This window comes from Pseudophryne corroboree, chromosome 6 (genome assembly GCF_028390025.1).
Source record: "Pseudophryne corroboree isolate aPseCor3 chromosome 6, aPseCor3.hap2, whole genome shotgun sequence".
Taxonomy (NCBI): Eukaryota; Metazoa; Chordata; class Amphibia; order Anura; family Myobatrachidae; genus Pseudophryne; species Pseudophryne corroboree.
The window spans coordinates 11,671,063-11,692,806 of record NC_086449.1 but is presented as its reverse complement, the minus strand read 5'-3'; the positions used below and the strand labels follow the sequence as shown (position 1 = coordinate 11,692,806).

Here is a 21,744-nt window from a genome sequence, read left to right as displayed (position 1 = left end):
AGAAGATTAGTGGAAGCGGCATTAGTGATGTCAATAGGGATGTTAAAGTCACCGAGGATGACAGAGGGGAGGTCGGAGGAGAGAAAGTGGGGAAGCCAGGCAGCAAAGTTGTCAATGAAAGGTGAACAATGGCCAGGGGGCCGGTAGATTACTGCCACAAGGAGGTGAATGGGGTAGAAGAGGCGGATAGTGTGGACCTCGAAGGTGGAGAAGGTGAGAGAGGGCTCAGGTGGGATGACATGAAAGGTGCAGTTAGGGGAGAGAAGGATGCCCACGCCTCCACCCTGGCGACCATCAGGTCTGACTGTGTGGCTGAAGGAGAGGCCTCCGTAGGAGAGGGCAGCAGGGGAGGTGGTTTCAGAGGAGGAGAGCCAGGTTTCAGTGAGGGCGAGAAGGTGAAAAGAGTGGGAGATGAAGAGGTCGTAGATAGTTGGCAGCTTGTTGCAGATTGACCAATAGTGGTTGGCCTAATGCATGTCAAGCTAAGTGTGGTGGACCTAGAGACCAGATACCATCATTCATTCTATGCACATCTTTCTGCACCCATGTTAAAGGTACATTATATCTTCCCACCAGACAACTGCAGTATATAGATAGGAATATTAGGGTGTATGGAAATAATCAGCCCTGCATTTGCAAAAATAGTTCAATGCTCTTTGCAGTCAGACATTTTTCTGGAACTTCTAAAGGAAGCAATAGTCAGACCACTTCTTAAAAAAATCTACAGTAATTTAGACCCTAACTGCATGACCAACTACAGACCAGTATAAAACCTTCCTTTTCTAGGAAAGGTTATTGAGAAAGAGGTTGCAACTCAACTAGAAACCCGCCTGTCAACCCATGACATTTCTGGTCCATTCCAGTCAGAATTCAGAAGAAAACATAGCACTGAAACTGCCCTGGTATATGTGCTTAATGGATCTCTCTGTAGCATTTGACACCGTGGACCATGGGATTCTAATTGAGCACCTGAAGAATTTCTATGGTCAGGGTGGCACAGCCCTTAGCTGGTTCAAATCATTTCTCACTGGCAGGTCAGAGAGAGTTTCATCTGGAGTATACTCTTCGCCACCAGAGCCAATGCCACGTGGGGTCCCACAGGGTTCTATACTTTCTCCAATGCTTTTTGCAGTTTACATGCTACCACTTGGTGAAATAATCAGGCGCCATGGCCTGGTCTACCACTGCTATGCAGATGATACATAACTGTTCCTGTCCTTTGCTCCAGGTACTGAGAACCCAAAGTTTAATTGGGCTGCTAAAGAGTTACATTTTTATGTGTAATAAAAATGCGTACCCATCTGGGTTGTTTAGATAGGGCCTTATTATAGAGTGGATGATATATAGAGATAGTAATGGAAGTGAGAGGTACCAGCCAAGATATAAATTTGTATATAAATAAAAATTAAGAATATATCAATAACTAATAAATTAAAAATATAGTGGAAAGAGGTGGGGAGTGGGTCTCGAACCTGGGGCTGGAGACTGCTAGTCAGGGGCTCTAACTGTTTGGCTATATTAGCCATAAATTACTAGTGGTGCCTCACATCCATCTATCTCTAATATTGATCTCCACAATATTCTTTTTCTCCCACAGACCTACGTGTTGCTATAGTTATAAAACGGTGGTTTTATACATTTATTTTTTTATTTGAGTTAATTTTTATTAGGAAATGTATATCAATAAAATGATGATATGAGACTTACACTGTATTGTAATGCTAATAAGGGACATGCTCCCGATAATGCACTTTTATAAAGAGAATTGCTTTTGTTATAAGAGCACCTATGCATAGAACACTTTAACACACCTGAACGTTATAATGAGTGTCGGCATACGATTGGATGACAGTATGCTTAAATATCAGAGTGTGAACAACTGATGTATACCTTCTGAGGAAACCGTTCTAAATGTTATAACGGAGAAACGCGTTAAGGATCAGACACCGTTCTAGGAAACATCTGCTGGCTCCTACATTTTGCTACCCTGGCCGCATCTATCCTGTCTGGCTATGAGTGATCAATCCACCTGGCAGATTAACACAGCTGACTCTGACATTCTGTTATGAGCCACGGCTGTGGCTCATTCCTGTTTTGCATTTTTGTTAGGTATTTCATGTTATACTTCTGTTCATGTTCCCCGTGGGTGTCATGGGGTGCTCGGAGCTCACCCTTAAGGAGGGGATACTGTTACGAACCACAGGTAGTGGTTCATTTCTATTTTATGTTATTAAGTTGTCTTGCATGCCAGGATTTCCTGTTGCTCTGTTTTAGTATGCTCTTGTCTGCTGCCGCTGGTTAGTCTGTGTAATTGCAGCTTGTTCCATGTGTTCAGCCTCACCTGGCTGCTAATTGCATCTTGTCAGTTGGAATCATGCAATAGGCCAGCTGCTCTGGATTATTAATTAGGCCTCTCTGTTATATGCTGGCTGATTGCAGTTCACAGACGCTGGTGATATTTCTGGGTTTTCAGTCTGCTTGAGTTCTGAGCTTGGTTCCTGCTAGTTCCTGAGCTTCCTGTTTGCTGTATCTGTTGCAGAGAGTGTTTCCAGTCCTGCTCTACCCGGTCGTTCCTGTCCTCAGTGGTCCAGTACTCGGAAGTTGTCATCTGTTCCTGGAGTCCTGACCGAGCACCTTTAACATCCTGTGGTGTTCGTGAGTCGCGGCGTAGCCGTGTGTTGCGGCTTGACCGCTTACTATTTATTATTTGTTATATTGAGTCTCGGAGCTTTTGCGGAGGATTCCGCTCCCACAAATCCACTCTGGTATCCAGCGGTGCTGGGTAGGAGTAACGGATTAGTGGACTTTGGTTGTCCTTTTCCCTGGCGGTTTGTCCGCACATACTTCTGGTTTGAGTTTAGTTAGCTTGTAGCCCCTGGCCTGGTTGTTTAGTCAGAGGGCCCCTTGTTATCACCCTGTCTCGGATTTCCCTTTGTCTCCCATTAAGACCTGAGGGGGCATCGGAGTTGGGCAGACATAATCCGCCCTTCAAACGCGGCTGCCATGGGCTCAAGCAACCATAGTCTCGCAGGGGATTTCTGATAACACGGGCGAGACAACGGAGTTAGGGCGCCAGGGGTTACTAGGCTTTCCTGCTCCCGTAACCAGCATTCCCCTCCAGTACTCTGGCCTTTGTCATAAGATCTCCTCTGGTCAGAAGTACTGGAATCATAACATTATCACCAGCCATACCACAAAAAAGAAATAAAACTTTTTTTCTTTTTTGGCCCAGTCCAGTGTCTAGTCTAGAATCCAGTCCTGTCTATAATTCAGTGTGCAGAATCCAGTCCGGTGTTTAGAATCCAGTCCGGTGTTTAGAATCCAGTCCGGTGTTTAGAATCCAGTCCGGTGTTTAAAAAAAAAAAAAAGTCTTGATTTGTTTAGCAAAATTTAGTCTTGTCTTGTCTTGCCTTGTCTTGCCTTGTCTTGCCTTGTCTTAAATCCTCCTATGTCTACTATGCAAGCCCTGCAGGCATCTCTCGAAGCCCTGAACTCTGTATTCAGTGCTTTGAGACCAGAGCGACTACAAGTTTGGCAGCAATCCCTAAAGCAACTGCAAAACCTTCTGACTAAAATCTTGCTCATTTTGCCAGAAGTCGTTGAGAGTACATCTATCTCTAAAGAGACTCTTGTTCACAGTATGGTGACAAGAGAATCCTCTGGTTTAATTGAAGAGAAAAGGTTTAAAAGTTTTCTGCGGCCCAGGCTCTCAGAAGAGGAGCGTCTGCGTCGCAGAAACTTAAACTTATGCCTATATTGTGGGGGTTTAGGCCATTATCTGCAGACCTGTGAGTTGCGCAAGCCAAAGTGTGGTGACGAGTCTTGCCCTCTGGCCAAGTTGAGTCATGATACAAGACCTACTCCTGTCTCTACTGTGGCAGAGGTACTTGTCACACAACCCACACAAAAAAGCTCTCTGTCCTATAATTGGGGTCCTTGGGCAAGGGAGCCCCATTATAGATTCAGGAATCAAAAGAGAATGTTTCTCTCCTCTCTTGAGGTTCCTGTGGAAGCGGAGTTGCAAGTCCCTGGAGGGGTGCCCGATGCCCAGGTTCCTGGAGTGGTGCCCGATGCCCAGGTTCCTAGAGTGGTGCCCGATGCCCAGGGTCCTGGAGTGGTGCCCGATGCCCAGGGTCCTGGAGTGGTGCCCGATGCCCAGGGTCCTGGAGTGGTGCCCGATGCCCAGGGTCCTGGAGTGGTGCCCGATGCCCAGGGTCCTGGAGTGGTGCCAGATGCCCAGAGTGCTGGAGCGGTGCCTGATGCCCAGAGTGCTGGAGCGGTGCCCGATGCCCAGAGTGCTGGAGCGGTGCCCGATGCCCAGAGTGCTGGAGCGGTGCCCGATGCCCAGAGTGCTGGAGCGGTACCCGATGCCCAGAGTGCTGGAGCGGTACCCGATGCCCAGAGTGCTGGAGCGGTACCCGATGCCCAGAGTGCTGGAGCGGTACCCGATGCCCTAGCTTATAGAGGGACATCAAATATTATAGTTCAGGTGTCCATACCGGAAGGGGTCTCAGAAGCTGTTACCCCAGGTAGGGATTTGAAAAGCGCAATCCCAGAAAGGGTGTCTAAAACCATAGTTCTTGAAGGGAACTCGAGAAGCAAAACCCCAGAAGGGATCTTTGAAGTAATATCCCCAAGTGGGGTCTCGAGAGACGCAGCCCAAAAGAAGGGTCTAGAAGTCGCTTCCCCAGGAAAGAACTTAAGAAGCATAGCATTAGTGGAGGATCTGAACGTTATTGCTTCAGCAAAAGTCCCGGAAGTCATAGTCCCGGGAGAACTTTCGATAATTATCGACTCAGAGAGGGAGGCCGATGGCCCGATCCCAGTCAGGGAGGCCAACGGCCCGGTCCCAGTAAAAGAATCCGAGGTGCTGACTCCAGCGGGGTTCCCGGAGGCCACTGCCCCAGCGGGGTTCCCGGAGGCCACTGCCCCAGGTGGGGTTCAGAAAGTCACTGCCCCAGGTGGGGTTCAGAAAGTCACTGCCCCGGGTGGGGTTCAGAAAGTCACTGCCCCGGGTGGGGTTCAGAAAGTCACTGCCCCGGGTGGGGTTCAGAAAGTCACTGCCCCGGGTGGGGTTCAGAAAGTCACTGCCCCGGGTGGGGTTCAGAAAGTCACTGCCCCGTGTGGGGTTCAGAAAGTCACTGCCCCGTGTGGGGTTCAGAAAGTCACTGCCCCGTGTGGGGTTCAGAAAGTCACTGCCCCGGGTGGGGTTCAGAAAGTCACTGCCCCGGGTGGGGTTCAGAGAGTCTCAGCCTCAAGTAAGGGCAATAGTGACCAGGTCCTAGCAAAGCACTTCAGTCAGTCAGATGGGAAGGAAACAGATCCTGACTCCGATATCTCAACATCCATAATCTTTGATGGGGACTTAGCCCAATTTCTGGCGCTTTACAAACACTATTACATTATTATGTTGTCTAGACCATTTCTGGGCATCACTCCAGAGAACCTTGTGCTCTATCTTATTTATTCTTTTAAAGGAGAGCCTTTTGAGTGGGCGACCAGCCTAATGAAAGCTGAAGATCCCATTCTTCAGGATCCCCCAGCATTCAGTGATGCAATTATTAAAAGATATGGTTCCAAAGAAATTGGTTCAGGTTCCTCTAAGTCACCCGTCTTGTCTGCTGAGATTCCACCAAATACTGTAAACTCGGCACAAGAGTCCCAGCCCGTTTTGACTGCAGGATGTGCTTTTCTGACTTCTTCTTCTTCTAATAATAGTACTTTGCCAGAAAGTTCAGCTCCCAAGGGTAAGAAACCTGTCTCTGATTTGAACGCAGCCTTGTTGGGTGGTACCATCAGTTCAGACAATGTTTGGGGAATTACCTTGGTCAGACCTAAAGAGCTTTGTAAAAAGAAGAAGAAGAAAAAGAAATAATTTTTGACTCTTGCCTTGATAAAAAAAAAAAAAAAGATTTTTTTTCCCTTATCTTGTGTCCAGTGGCCACCGTCAGGGGGAGGGCACTGTTACAAGCTGTGGTTGCAGCTTGTTTCTGTTTTCGTGTCTGTCTGACCAATGTGTCAGGTTTTTTTTTTGTATCCCTTCTTCTGGATAGTCTGAATTTTGGGGTCTTTTGACCCCTCCTCAAGGGGGGGGGTAATGTTATGAGCCACGGCTGTGGCTCATTCCTGTTTTGCATTTTTGTTAGGTATTTCATGTTATACTTCTGTTTATGTTCCCCGTGGGTGTCATGGGGTGCTCGGAGCTCACCCTTAAGGAGGGGATACTGTTACGAACCACAGGTAGTGGTTCATTTCTATTTTATGTTATTAAGTTGTCTTGCATGCCAGGATTTCCTGTTGCTCTGTTTTAGTATGCTCTTGTCTGCTGCCGCTGGTTAGTCTGTGTAATTGCAGCTTGTTCCATGTGTTCAGCCTCACCTGGCTGCTAATTGCATCTTGTCAGTTGGAATCATGCAATAGGCCAGCTGCTCTGGATTATTAATTAGGCCTCTCTGTTATATGCTGGCTGATTGCAGTTCACAGACGCTGGTGATATTTCTGGGTTTTCAGTCTGCTTGAGTTCTGAGCTTGGTTCCTGCTAGTTCCTGAGCTTCCTGTTTGCTGTATCTGTTGCAGAGAGTGTTTCCAGTCCTGCTCTATCCGGTCGTTCCTGTCCTCAGTGGTCCAGTACTCGGAAGTTGTGATCTGTTCCTGGAGTCCTGACCGAGCACCTTTAACATCCTGTGGTGTTCGTGAGTCGCGGCGTAGCCGTGTGTTGCGGCTTGACCGCTTACTATTTATTATTTGTTATATTGAGTCTCAGAGCTTTTGCGGAGGATTCCGCTCCCACAAATCCACTCTGGTATCCAGCGGTGCTGGGTAGGAGTAACGGATTAGTGGACTTTGGTTGTCCTTTTCCCTGGCGGTTTGTCTGCACATACTTCTGGTTTGAGTTTAGTTAGCTTGTAGCCCCTGGCCTGGTTGTTTAGTCAGAGGGCCCCTTGTTATCACCCTGTCTCGGATTTCCCTTTGTCTCCCATTAAGACCTGAGGGGGCATCGGAGTTGGGCAGACATAATCCGCCCTTCAAACGCGGCTGCCATGGGCTCAAGCAACCATAGTCTCGCAGGGGATTTCTGATAACACGGGCGAGACAACGGAGTTAGGGCGCCAGGGGTTACTAGGCTTTCCTGCTCCCGTAACCAGCATTCCCCTCCAGTACTCTGGCCTTTGTCATAAGATCTCCTCTGGTCAGAAGTACTGGAATCATAACACATTCACCATCAGGCTCATCTGACCGGAGAGAAGGGAGATCGCCCATCTGGGGGCCCCTCTGGTAAACGGACATCTTGTTCTATGCCGCTTCGGTTGCCGGCCACTCCGTCCTGTAAGTGGCTTCACGATGCGGTCAGCAGAGAAGTGAGGTGATAAATCCTGCATTGATCTATCCGGTCATTGCACATGGTCGGACCACACTACACGCTGGCAGTAAATTAGAGCGGCGGCTGGTCACAGCGGGCTCCCGGTGATTATGTACCAGGCCCTATTGATTTAGAAACTGCACCTTATATCATAATCTAAAACACTTGGATCTAAAACCATACATCTTTATGGTCACCAAATATATTTCTTCTAGCCATAGGAAGAGAGTGGGCCATTTAAACAACAATGGTCCCAAAAATATCTTTGGACACAGGAGCTTAAAAAGAGACTTTTTAATACATTTGACTCTGGACTGCCTTGATATATAGGAATCCTGAGATCATGTTGGAGCTGTGAAATTGAGTATCAGACACTGCAGTGTTTCTTAGCATAATAAGTGTTATTATGTATGTCTATGCATTATTTATGCTGATTTTTAAGAAGTAAAATATTTTTTATGCAATAAATGTTATTGGAATATATGCGCTCTCTATAAATATTTAATTGAACCCAACAACAACCTTAAATGGCTGCTGAGCTGAGCTCCAGGAGTATATGAGTGCCAATTGGCTGAGACTGAACCCTGAAAAAACATAAGTCCTAATGATAGGTCACAGGACAAGACTGCAGCATAGCCAACTGACAGGACTTACGCTTGGGGGTTCAGAACTACAAAACATTGAACATGTGCAGAATCTTGGTTTTGTCCTGGATAGTTTCCTGACACTTAAACATCAGGTGTCAGGCACAATCAAATCCTCATTCATCTGAGGAACATAGCCATAATCAAGTACTTTATTACCCCAGAAGACCTGCCTAAAGTCATACATGCATTTGTATCATCACACCTGGAGTACTGCAATGCCCACTACCTTGGTGTCCCAGCAAAATTATTGCACTGCTTGCAGATGGTACAAAATGTAGCTGCCAGACTATTAACCAACAAGCCCCATTTTAGCCACATAACACCCATTATTTACTCCCTGCACTGGCTGCCTGTAAAATGGCAAATTGTTTTCAAGATTGGCTTACTCACTTTCAAAGCCCTTCATGATCAGGTTCCAAGGTTCTTGAAGTAGCTTCTAAATCCTTACTGTCTTACTCGATTACTAAGATCTGTAGATGAAGGTGATTTTTTTGTTTTCACACAAAATATAATTTAATTAAGTTTTTCACGTAATAATTCTAAAAATGTATACTTACTTTATACACAGTCCTAGCACACTAATTTATCAATTTACAAATACTACACATATACACGCTTAGCTTATTGTTTTAGGCTCAAACATTCACATTATAAGCCATACCACTAATGCTGAGATACAAAAATAAGTTCTATTACTTTCTTTCTCCACTTTTTTGTCTTGTCTTTTTCTATATTGGACTACACTTGTGTAGCATTAAGCTATAATGTTACATTTAAGCCACATAGTAACAATTCTTATAGTAAGAAATACTGGATTTAATAGGAATACTCAATCTAAAGTTACTTTTTAGTTCCTTATATAAATACATTTCAATAGTTACATGATCTTTATAATGAAAGACACAATTTCTACATTATTAATAACTTAGTTGGAATTATCTAACTGAATACAAAGTAACATGTCCAACCTAGGAGACCATCACTGGATATAGATTGTTGTCACTCATTGAGCTTGATACCAGTGATTGGCCATAATTTGTAGTATTATTCCTCAATAAAGGGAATTATGGTCATGCTGTGAACAAGCTTGATGTGAAACGTACGTTAGCATGATGAGGTAACAAGGTACTGCTCTGTGCATGGAGAAGTGACTGAATGGTCATGAGAAATGGTGATGGTTGCAGGTTGTATAAAGCAAGCCCCGACTGCACAATCACACTAATGAGGTATAGTTTTCTCACCGTGTACCTACATCAGAATGAATCAACAGCAGCCGCACTGCAATGATGAAAAGGTTATTTGAAGGATTATCATTGGTAATGACGAGAGGATAAAGATACCTTTATATACTGTAACACTGTAGGGGTGCAAGGCGCCTCTTCCTGGGGAATATGGCAGCACGCAGCAGCTGAGGAACAACACAAGTCCAGTTTCTGGTACAACTGGCCCCGGACAGTTTTATTGAAACAGAAAATAAAACAAACACCAAAAGAAAGTACCTTGCCTGTCCGGCACTAACTAAACACAGGATATTCCTAACTGTCACTAAACAAAAAACACAGGGTTCTCCAGTAAATACTGTGTAGCTCACTTGTATCAGAAAGCATGTTCCTCTCACACAGACCCTGCAGCCTTCCCAGGCAATCTCCCCATACTAATCAGGCTAGCAGCCCTATAACACTCTTACACAGCTGAAACCCTGATTAGTCCTCTGTGAGGCCAAAGACCCGAACGGGGCCCAATGTCTAGAACTCTCCTTAGCTCTCTCTTAGAGCCTATACCCAGCTTTTACAGCAAATTGAAAAGGTTCTGAAAAAAACAAAAGCATTTTTCCTAGAAGTTTTCATTTTCTAAAACATGTAAGACAAGAACCTGGGACAAACATACCTGCCCTCAAACACTATCCCAGTGTTCTTGTCACAATACATACAGGTCAACATTTTATTTAAGTGCCAGTCTGATGATTTAAAGAGAAACAAGGAACAAATTATTTCCTTCCACAATTTACAGCAGGGATTATATATGCAGCTTGGGGCAAAAAAGTATTTGGACAGCCACCAATTGTGCAAGTTGACCCACTTAAAAAGATGAGAGAGGTTTGTAATTTCCATCAGGTACACATCAACTGTGAGACAGAATCTGAAAAAAAACAGGAAATCACATTGTATGATTTTTAAAACTGTATTTGTATATTCTTGTGAGAAATAAATATTTGGACACCTACCAAGCAGCAAGATTTCTGGCTCTCACAGACCTGTTACTTCTTCTTTAAGAAGCTCTTCTATCCTCCACTAGTTACCTGTATTAATAGCACCTGTTTGAACTGGTAATCTGTATAAAACACACCTGTCCATGCCCTTAAACAGTCAGACTGCTACCTCTCCACCATGGCCAAGACCAGAGAGCTGTCTAAGGAACCCAGGGACAAAATTGTAGAGCTGCACAAGGCTGGGAGGAGCTACTCAACAACTGGCAAGCAGCCTGGCGAGAAGAGATCAACTGTTGGTCCAATTATTAAAAAATAGAAGAAATACAAGTTCACTGACAATATCCCTTGACCTGGGGCTCCATGCAAGATCTCAACTCGTGGGGTATCAATGAACTTGAGAATGGTGAGGAATCAGCCCATAACTACATGGGGGGACCTGGTCAATGACCTCAAGAGAGCTGGGACCACAGTCACAAAGGTTACCATTAGTAACACACTATGTCGTCATGGATTGAAATCCTGCAGCACCCAAATGGTACCCCTGCTAAGTAGCACATGCCCAGGCCTGTTTCAAGTGTGCCAGTGACCATCTAGATGATCCAAAGGAGGATTGGGAGAATGTAATGTGGTCAGATGAGAGCAAAATCGAACTTTTTGGTATAAACTCCACTCGTCGTGTTTGGAGGGAGAAGAATAATGAATGGCATCCCAAGAACACCATACCCACTGTGAAGCATGGGGGGTGGAAACATCATTCTTTGGGGCTGCTTTTCTGCAAAGGGGACAGGATGACTGATCCATATTAAGGAGAGGATGAATCGTGAGATTTTGGGCAAAAACCTCCTTCCCTCAGTAATAGCAATGAATATGGAACATGGCTGGGTCTTCCAGCATGACAGTGACACCAAACACACCACCCGGGCAACTAAGGAGTGGCTCTGTAAGCAGCATTTCAATGTCCTGGAGTGGCTAGCCAGTCCCCAGACCTCAACCCAATAGAAAATCTGTGAAGGGAGTTGAAAGTCTGTGTTGCCTGGCAACAGCTCCAAAACTTGACAGATCTAGAGAAGATCTGCATGGAAGAGTGGGCCAAAATACCTGCTACAGTGTGTGCAAACCTTGTCAAGAACTACAGGAAACATTTGATCTCTGTAATTGCCAACCGAGGTTATATTACAAAGTATTGAGTTCAACTTTTTGATTGTCCAAATATTTATTTTCTGCAAGAATATACAAATAAATTGTTTAACAATCATACAATGTGATTTCCAGATTCTGTCTCTCACAGTTGAAGTGTACTAATGATGGAAATTACAAACCTCTCTCTTCTTTTTAAGTGGGTCAATTTGCACAATCGGTGGCTGTCCAAATACTTTTTTTCCCCACTGTATGTATTTTTATATATATATATATATATATATATATCCAAAATTTTGCCCCGGCACTCCTCCTGTTACCTTGCTGAGGTGCACTTCCTTGTGGACATGCTGGTCCAACAACATGCAATGGGAAAAGAGAGGTGGCACTCACAGACTTGTAAATGGTGAAAAATGGTGAAAAAACGATCCTCAGATTGAGGAAGGGGATACGTCCCCGAAACGTCACCTGTTTGTTCCAATAAAGTCTCCACAGCGTGGAGATCGTTTTTTCACCATTTACAAGTCTGTGAGTGCCACCTCTCTTTTCCCATTATATATATATATATATATATATAAATAAGAACTCCCTGTGCTATATGATTTTAGTATTATGCCATTTATGTCACTCTGGTTACTTTTTAGATAATTTTTTTCTAAGAAAATGTTACCTATGTGCTATAAAAATGGCTTGTCCATAAAATCACTTATTTTTTTAATCTGCTAAATATGACTAGGAGAGCCCCAGCACGAAACTTAATATTTGACAAAAAAATATTTACAACAGTAAGATTGTGCATTGATTGCATAATGATCCGTTTCACCTCTTGGTTTCTCAGGCTGTAAATCAGTGGGTTCAGCATTGGAGTCACCACTGTATAAAAGACAGCAGCCATCTTGTCTAATTTATCAAAATCAGTGGAAGCAGAACGTAGGTAAGTGAACATAACTGCCCCATAGAAGATGCAGATGCACGTGAGATGTGAGGAGCAGGTGCTAAATGCTTTCTGAAGGCCTTCAGCAGATTTAATTTGTAAAATGGAAATAATAATGAGTATATATGATAACAGGATAATCATTAAACAACCTGTGCAAGAAGAACCTATAATGAAAAAACTTATCATGTCACAGGCGAACGTGTCAGAGCAGGACAGTCTGAGCAATGAAGGCGTGTGACAATAGAAATGGTTTAAAAGGTTTGACCTGCAGAACTTGAGACTGAACACACAGGTAGTTTGCACTGATGACTGCAGGAAACCAAGAGCAGTGACAAGGAAAACAAGAGATAGACATTTGTTCTTAGTCATTATTGACACATAGTGGAGCGGGTGGCAGATAGCAGCATACCGGTCATATGCCATGTTGGAGAGGAGAAGACCCTCACTACATGCCAGTGCACCACAAAAGTAAAACTGTAGGGCACAGCCACTAAATAAGATGGTCTTACTTTCAAAAATAAGGTCATGCATCAGCCTAGGAGTAAATACTGAGGAGTAGAAAATGTCCACCAGAGAGAGGTAGCTCAGGAAGAAGTACATCGGAGTATGGAGAGTTGCACTTATATATATAATAGTCATCATGCCAATATTTGCCAGTATGGTCACCATATAAATGTGTAAGAAGAGGATGAATAGGAATGGGGCAAGTTTCCCATTGTCAGTTAGTCCAGAAAACACAAAGACCTTCACCTGGGTCTTGTTTACGACTTCCATATGAATTTCTCTCTGTCTCTAGATGGAATAAAAAGTAAAATCTAAAAATAAATGCAACATAAAACCAGTATAAAACTTGTGTCAAAGAAAATTGTGTATAATATTATTAAAACACCAAAACAATTAACTTTTAAGATTTTAATATAATACTACATTGGCACTCAGTAAAGTTTCAGAGAGAATAAATGACTAGGAAAAACATTAACAAGTCCTTATCACTCAATATGAAATGTCCTTTCAGTGCTACTCACTGATTACACCAATATTGGGCAAGTATGGTCACCATATAAATATAAAAGAAAAGTATAAAGAGGAATGTTGCAAGTTTACCATTGTCAGTTAGTCCAGAAAACAAAAAGACCTGGGTCTTGTTTATGAGGTCCATATAAATCTCTCTATGGAGGGAAGAAAAAGTGAAATAGTTAAACTAAAAGACACTTCCCAAGATCATTTCAAAATAAAAAAATAAATAAATGCAACAAAAAAACAGTATATACAACTTGTTTCAATGACAATTGTGGTTAAGGTAATTTATAGAACCTCAAAATTTACTTTAAGACAACCAGAAAGAGCCTTTAGAATTTTTTAGCATGTTTTAGCTTATATCTGAAAGAAACATAATAAGCTAAGTTGGATAACTAAACATTCACAATTCATGCACAGACCAATTAATAATCATAGACTATACAACGTGAAAGGAAAGAAAAAAATATAATTTTATTTTGCTCTGTGACATATGATATACTGTTAGAAAAAATAAAGGTATTCATTAAGTAGTCAGCCAAGATTTGGTGAGAAATTTGTTCTGTACATTTTTATTTCTAATAGTTTTTTTTGTTTTTTTACTCTTGAAATGATCTTGGTAATTGTTCTAGTATCACAGCATAGGGGTGTCAGCTAGAGCACCTGGTAATTATTTATTCTATATTATAACAAAGTGTACTGTTCATGATAACTGAATTTTGCTAATTTACTTATCCATTGTATCGTACACAGTGCTAGAGGTGTTAGTATATCTGTACGTATATAAGGAAAACAAATGGCCACAAGTTGTATGACATAGGAAAATTGTTTATTTTACCCTTCCTATAAAAGGCAGTATACAAAGAAATTATTAAATGAGAATATACAATTTTAGTAATTTTTTAAAGAGGCAAACATTAAGAATAAGCAATGATTTAAAAAATCTACTGTATACCATTATATTTATGACAGCAATCAATTTGGATCAGACAAACTTAAATTAGTTGACTACTGTAGGTACAAAGAGGAATTTTGTTTATAAGATCTTTGAAGGGAGAATCTATCAGATTTAAATGGCGTGAAGTCACTTATGATGGAACAAGATTAATCCCACCAATCTGATATTAGCAAAAATAAATTTATAGCATTACATAGTTGAGATGAACAAATGTAATTCATAAGAAAAATGCCCCAAAAATTTTAGCAGCCTCTTCTTTAGCACAGGCGCCCCATCAATAATGCAGGAGCTCCCTACATCCCCATTGCTGTCAACTAAGAATTACTGTAGGACTCCTTTTTAATTAAAATATTTTGTTGCATCTCCTGGTATTAGTGAGCACCACTGTGTATAAGTCACCTAGTTCTTGTCTTGTTTTTAAATATAATAAAGTAATCATTATTAATAACAAAAGTAAAATTATTGCTGTGTTTGAAGTCTCTTACCTGTCTGCGTGATATACAGGATATACAAAGCTTCTCCTCTATGTGAATCCAGTTCGTTTTATATACTACATTTAATAACCTGGGAGTATAAATATCCCCAGCCACAGAGCATATAATGTTCATTAGTATAAATTGGAATCTAATTAATTAGTAACCTGTTTATTTGAATTTGTGGACACATATGATCCTGATAAAAGCAATACATTTTTTTACATTTAATAATTTTCTCTTTCACATACTGTAGTTGTTAGAAATTGTATTAATATATTTGCTCAATTGATATTTTTCTTGCAAAACAGGTAATTTCATAGAGGTTGCCTGACATAATCACAGTATGACTTTTTTGTCACCATTCCATGGAATAGGTAAATTGTGCTGTAGTTTTAGTTTGTGCCACCTACAGTATAGTCTAGAGACAGGCTGACAATGATCTATGTGTTCTGATCCATGCCGTGGGTTGAAGTAAGGTCAGGAATATATTTGGACCAGCTTGTTCTCGAGTAGAATAACAATTTAACTTCCAAAATAATAATATGAATTGGCAATACATGGTACGCAGTCACTATGGCAACATTCATAGTGTTGACACCAGAACATTTACATTTATAATCAGGCTTGTACTGGCCCACAGAAGAACAGGGGAAACCACCGGTGGCCGCCACTGCCTGGGAGCCCACCTCCTGCTATAAGAATCAGGTTACAGACTGTGCACTTGAATTATACTTTATACACATGTTACCTTATATTGGACAATAGTGTATTTTCTACAATGCATTAATGTTATTTATCTTTTATTAATCTGGTACATTATCATGCATGCAGCAGCTGAATTTACTGTATATATTTTGTAAGAGGCCCAGACGTTGCACTCTCTAATGGTTAGTCAAACCAATGAGTTGACAGGCCACACCCCCTCTGCAGATTGGCCAAACCCCTAACATGGGCCCATACCACTGCATTCCGCCGATGGGCCCTACATGCCCCAGTCCGACACTGGTTATAATAGCAACATGGTAAAAAGTTCCAAAAGGTAGTTTTACACAGTATATCCATGTACATAAGGAATATATTTATTGAAATGCTTTACTTTTATAGCAGTTATAAATTAATATTGAGCTTTTTTAATTTTCACCTTTTATTTTAATAAAAATGGTGATTTGCTATCAAATTTTATTTTGGATCAATAATAAAAAAAATTCTGGTAATATCAAAAATAGAAATAATAAAATTAAACTCTTTCAAAGCTTCTATTTATTTTATTACAAAATGTTGGTGTAGATGATGATGATATGTTATATCCAAGACTAAAATATCTACCCTGCCTGTTTTAACCTATTTATAATCCTTTGCTTGTGTGCCTTTTTTTTAACTTTGCACACATAATGTTACAGACACTTGTTAACAACGGGTTGGGTAAGACTGCTGGTCAGCATATCGACACCGGTATCCCAGCAGCGGAATGCCAGGGGTGGGGGCGAGTGCAACAATGCCATTGAGGGCTCGCCACAGGTTCTATTCCCATTCTATCCATTGGGCTTGTGAGCGGGCAGGATTTAGGGGCCATTATTGTGACCGGTGGTCTCCTGACCGCCGGTCACGTAATTGCAACCCGTTCGCATCATATCATTAAAAACTAATGGGCCAAATGCAATGAAGTCTGTGTTGGCTGGAAGTGCGGGTTCCTGGCCGTACTCAGATCATTTTTTAAAGTTAACTAATGGGCCAAATGCAATGAAGTCTGTGTTGGCTGGAAGTGCGGGTTCCTGGCCGTACTCAGTTCATTTTTTAAAGTGGCACTCATTAACAAGGCATGGTTTTTCCTTGTACATAATTGCCACTTTAAACAAATGTCTGAGTTCAGCCAGGAACTCGCTCCTCCGGCCAACTCAAATTTCATTACACCTGGCCCTGTATATACTGTTATTCACACATCACATTGACGACTGTGGGGAAGGTCTAGCTATCCAATGCTATAGCTTCTATTTAAACAGATTTAATCCCAGAATAATCCAATAAACAGAATGGTGGAATGTATTCTAAAGAATGTACCAACCAACCAACCAACCAACCAGCTCTTAACTGTCATTTTTAAACACAGCCTGTGACATGGCAATTACTGTAGATCAGAGGTTCTCAAACTTGGTCCTAGTGGGCCCACACAGTGCATGTTTTGCAGGTAACCCAGCAGGTGCACAGGTGTATTTATTACTCACTGACACATTTTAAAAGGACCACAGGTGGAGCTAATTATTTCACTTGTGATTCTGTGAGGAGACCTGCAAAACATGCACTGTGTGGGCCCACGAGGACCAAGTTTGAGAACCTGTGCTGTAGATGCTGATTGGCTGGTACTTTATCTCTGTCCACTTTATCTCCAGCCAAGGCTTAGTAAATAGACCCCAAAATCAGATAAATCACTAACTTGTTCTCAGGATGTATAGCTCCTGAACTGCCATGTAATAGGAAAAAAACTAAAAAACTGGCTGGTGCACAATGACATATCATCCTATAAATCACAGAAAGCCACACATTTTCTAAATAGGCTCTAGGCTCATACAAATGTACTGTGATATACCAAATGTAACTATTTGGAAACATGACTGGTGGACAAGGGCAGATTTAGGGGTCAGGCCATCCTAGGCACATTATTGGCCGCACCAGCATCACATCACCGCCACCTTCACTTTGGGGCCAGTCAGGATGTTTTAAGACTGCCAAAGCAGCCTAAACTTCAACATTCTACCACCTCCAGGACCACAATTTGCTGCCCATTGTCCTACTCCCATCATTTGCAAAATAAATTATTCAAACAGTAAGTCATAATGACAAGAAAATAATAAGTAACCTGGCCTCATCAGCCTGGTGTGCTGGGATTACGATAATCTTGGATTTAATGCTGGGATGCAAATAAACTGGTGTATACCACAGGATTAAGATTGGATATTTTTCCCTCCACAGAGTCTGGAGACATATTTTGTGAAAATCTTGTGGGTTTCTTTGTTAACATTTTTTAATTGCATTTTTGTTCACATGTTTTGTGACAGATGCCTTGTTTTCATTTTTCACAGCTCCCAATTACACACATGTGAGCATACCTGTGTGTCTTCTTTATTTTATTCATATTCTATTTTTAAATAGAATGTCCCCTTAGATGTTTTAGCAGCCCCTTGTGAGCCCCCACTGCAGCCTCAGTTTGGACAAGTTGAGTTCAGGCGGGTTCGGTACAGTACTAAGCAGGACTGTGCAGTGATTTTTTTATTATTGAGTCCCTGTTCTAGTGGAGCTTACCACTCTAGTCCAAACTCATCTCATATTACAAGTAGAACTGTGGGAGGAAGCAATGCTAACCTCTGTGCTACCATCATGCCTAAGCCTGGCAAACCAGACATCTTCCTGACTGTAAGTCACCATAAGACTCCGTACTGGGCCCTTATTCAGTAACTGTTTGTGCCTCACAGGAGGTCCTGGCCCATCTGGTGCTGCAGTGCAATGGAAAGCTGATGCAATGCAAGATCATTGAAACTCTGTTCTTCTAACACCGTAAGGTCTTGCGATAACCCTACACAGCCCTTATATTGTTCAGTTATTATAGAGAAAACATTTACAAAAGAAAAGAAAAGAACCATGTATAACAAATCCACATCTTGTAAATAATCCCAGAATGTGGAACATTAATAAAAAATCAATATTAAGGTTGACTAATTGGAGCCATTCATTTGAGTTCCTAACATGAAATAATTGACAATAAACTCTCTCTAATTTTGGGTACACAGTGCACACTAGAAGATATATCTACTAGAGATGAGTGGGTTCAGACAGGGCACCCCTGGAATTATAAGAGAATTGCACAGCAGACAGGCAGAAGCACCCATGGACTTAAACGGCAGTAGGGCAGCATTACTGGACTGATAGGGCAGAGGGGCAGCACTTCATATAGGGCAGCAGACCTGGAATGATGTAGCAGACAAAGAAAATATATGCAAAATGGAATTGTCCTTGGGCCTTCCCACCCTTATGTTGTATAAACAGGACATACATACTCATTCAACGACACGGTCTGCCACATGACTGTGGCTGAAATGATCGATTTGTTAGGGCTTCCACCAAAAAAGAAGCAATTAATCTCTTCTTGCACAAACTGGCTCTACATAGGAAAGATTTTGTCCTCATGATTATACTCTGATTCCTCTCTATTTCAGTGTTTACACCCTCATCATCAAAAGTATTAATTCGTCCCCACTGGAATCCACCATCACAGGTCCCTGTGTACTTTCTGTAGACAATTGCTGGTAAAGGTTTTCCTGGAGGAATTCATAATTCATTTTGATGAACATCATCTTCTTCACATTTTGTGGAAATTATCTCCTACGCCGATCGCTAACAAGGTTACCAGCTACACTAAACACTATTTCACAGTACACACTGGAGGGGAGACAACTTAGGTAAAATAAAGCCAGTTTGTTCAAGGGCTTCCAAATTGCCTATTTTTCCTGCCAGTATACATTATACAGTATACAGTAAACAGACTGCTGTCTGACATTCCTACTTGGATGCTGTCACCGATATAATCCTCCACCTTCTTTCAATGGTGACAGCATCATATGCAGTGACAGTAGACATGCAAGTAATTGTTGGAAGCTCCTCCAGTCTGGACTTTGCACCTCTGCAGACTTGTGTTCGCTGGAAAGAGAGATGCAATGTAGGCTTTAAATCTAGTATTGAGCATGGTGGCCAAAATGTAGTGCTCTGATTTCAACAAATTAGCCACCCTTAAATCCTGGCAAAGCGAATGAAGGGCTCCATCCACAAGTCCCACAAACTTAGGGGAATCGCTCCATCTTTGCTCCTTCTTCAATTTCTACAGCTGCTTCTGCAAAAGCCTGATGAGGGGAATGACCTAACCCAAGCTGGCAGTGTCTGAACTGACTTCATGTGTGGCTAGTTCGAAGGGTTGGAGAACTTTGCACAACACATAAATCATTCTCCACTGTTCTTGAGTCATGTGAATTCCCCCTCCTTTGCCTATATCATAGGTGGATGTTTCGGCTTGCATTGCCTTTTGCAGGTGCTCATTCCTCTGAAGCATACAGAGGGTTGAATTCCACCTTGCTGCTACCTCTTTCTTCAGGTGATAGCAGGGCAAGTTCAAGAGTGTTTGCTGGTTCTTAAGTCTTTGGCACGCAGTCGCTGAATTTAGGAAGTAGCCCACAATTTTTCTGGACACATACAGCATCTCTTGCACGCCCCTGTCATTTTAAAAAAAAAAATCTGCACCACCAAATTAATTGTTTGTGCAAAACATGGGGCGTGCTGGAATTTGCCCAGATGTAATACACGCACAATATTGATGGCGTTGTCAGATATCACAATAGGTTGTCAGCGTTGTGCCTCTTACGGAAACTGATGATACACAGCATAGCCTGCCTTGGAATGAGTTGGCATTTGTGAGATGCTGCTGCTGGTTCTGCTGCTGTTGTTGCTTTGAAAGACAATACATCTACCCAGTGGGCTGTAACAGTCATGTAGTTCTTAGTTTGCCCTGTTCCACTTGTCCACATGTCCATGGTTAAGTGAACAGTGGGTACAACCACATTTTAGAGGACCCTGAGGACACCCCTTTTTTAATGTCCCTGTACAGTCTGGGAATCACTTGCCTAGTGAAGTGGAATCTAGATGGGATTTGGTACTGGGGACACAGTACGTCCATCAACTGTCTAAATCCCACTGCACTAATGGCCGATACCTCTAACACCAGCCTAACTGTTATGGCCTCAGTAATCCCCTTTGCAACAGGATGACTGCTGTCATATTTCATCTTCCTCACAAAGGACTGTTGGACAGTCCATTGCTTAGTTAAAGTAGTACAAGTGGTCTTCTGACTTCCTATCTGTGATCATGATCGACTTCCAGCAGCAACAACAGCAGCAGCGGCAGCTTTTGATGTAGCACTTAAGGATACTCTGGAGGAATCCCCTATAGGAGAGGACTCGTCAGTCATACCAGTGACGTTGCCTGCAGGACTACTTCTGTTCTGACTGAAGAGGAAATTGAGGGAGTTGGTGGTGTGGATTGCAGGAGCTTGGGTACAATAAGAAAAAATGATTTAGGTGTCAGTGGACTGCTAATGCTATTACCCACAGTTTCTGAACCTAATAATGACTTCTGATTAATGTGCTGCAGGTGACATATAAGGGATGATGTTCCTAGGTGGTTAACATCCTTATCTCTACTTATTATGGATTGACAAAGGCAACACATGGCTTGACACCTGTTGTCCGTATTTGTGGAGAAATAATTCCACACTGAAGTGGTGGCTTTTTTGGGCATCTTGGACAGGCATGACAATGGGATTTTTCATCCCATGGACAACAACTGACTCCGCTGGTGCCTTATTCAAACAAACTACATCACCATCAGAATCCTCATCATCAACTTCCTCCTTAGCGCTAGCTACAACAATATCCTCCTCATCCTGGTGTACTTCTACAGTGACATCCTCAATCTCAATTTCAGCAATTGGGCTGGCGGTGCTCATCCCAGCACCTGCAGAGGGCATGCAAATGGTGGTAGAAGCTTCTTCTTCCCATACAGTCTTTTGAAGGTCAGACCTAGACAATGCAACCACAGATAAACTTGGACTCTCCTTGGGGATTTGTGATATCTCTGAGTCTGAATGCACAGTTGTTTTTTCCTGTGCTGTAACAAGCTTTATTTTTGTAATTTTTACGAGGGGGAGGAGGGCTTCCATCTTCATGAGAAGTTGAACCACCAGTCTTGAACATAGGTCAAGGCTTTAGCCTTTCCTTCCAACTTCGTGTTGTGAATGGCATATTGCTAATTAATTTTCTCATCAGATAATTTCTGTTTTTTTTGTTCTTAATTTTTGCTTCTTGGACTTTACATGCCCTCTATAACCTTGGGCATCAGCCTTCGCAGAAGATGTTGATGGAATTGCATTGTCAATGTCATGAGTGGTGGCAGCAGCAGCTTCAGC

At 42.3% G+C, this 21,744-nt stretch overlaps 1 protein-coding gene across 1 annotated transcript in view; it reads right to left on the bottom strand.

The window, feature by feature from the left end:
• Positions 1 to 21,498, bottom strand: part of LOC134933968 (olfactory receptor 5B12-like) — a 61,198-nt gene extending 39,700 nt beyond the window's left edge. The window contains exons 1-2 of the mRNA XM_063929499.1: positions 21,157 to 21,498; positions 12,135 to 13,082 (exon numbers count right to left, since the gene is read on the bottom strand). Coding sequence (XP_063785569.1) covers positions 12,135 to 13,082; positions 21,157 to 21,498 — 1,290 coding nt within the window. The remainder of the gene's footprint in view (positions 1 to 12,134; positions 13,083 to 21,156) is intronic.
• Positions 21,499 to 21,744: the final 246 nt, after the last annotated feature.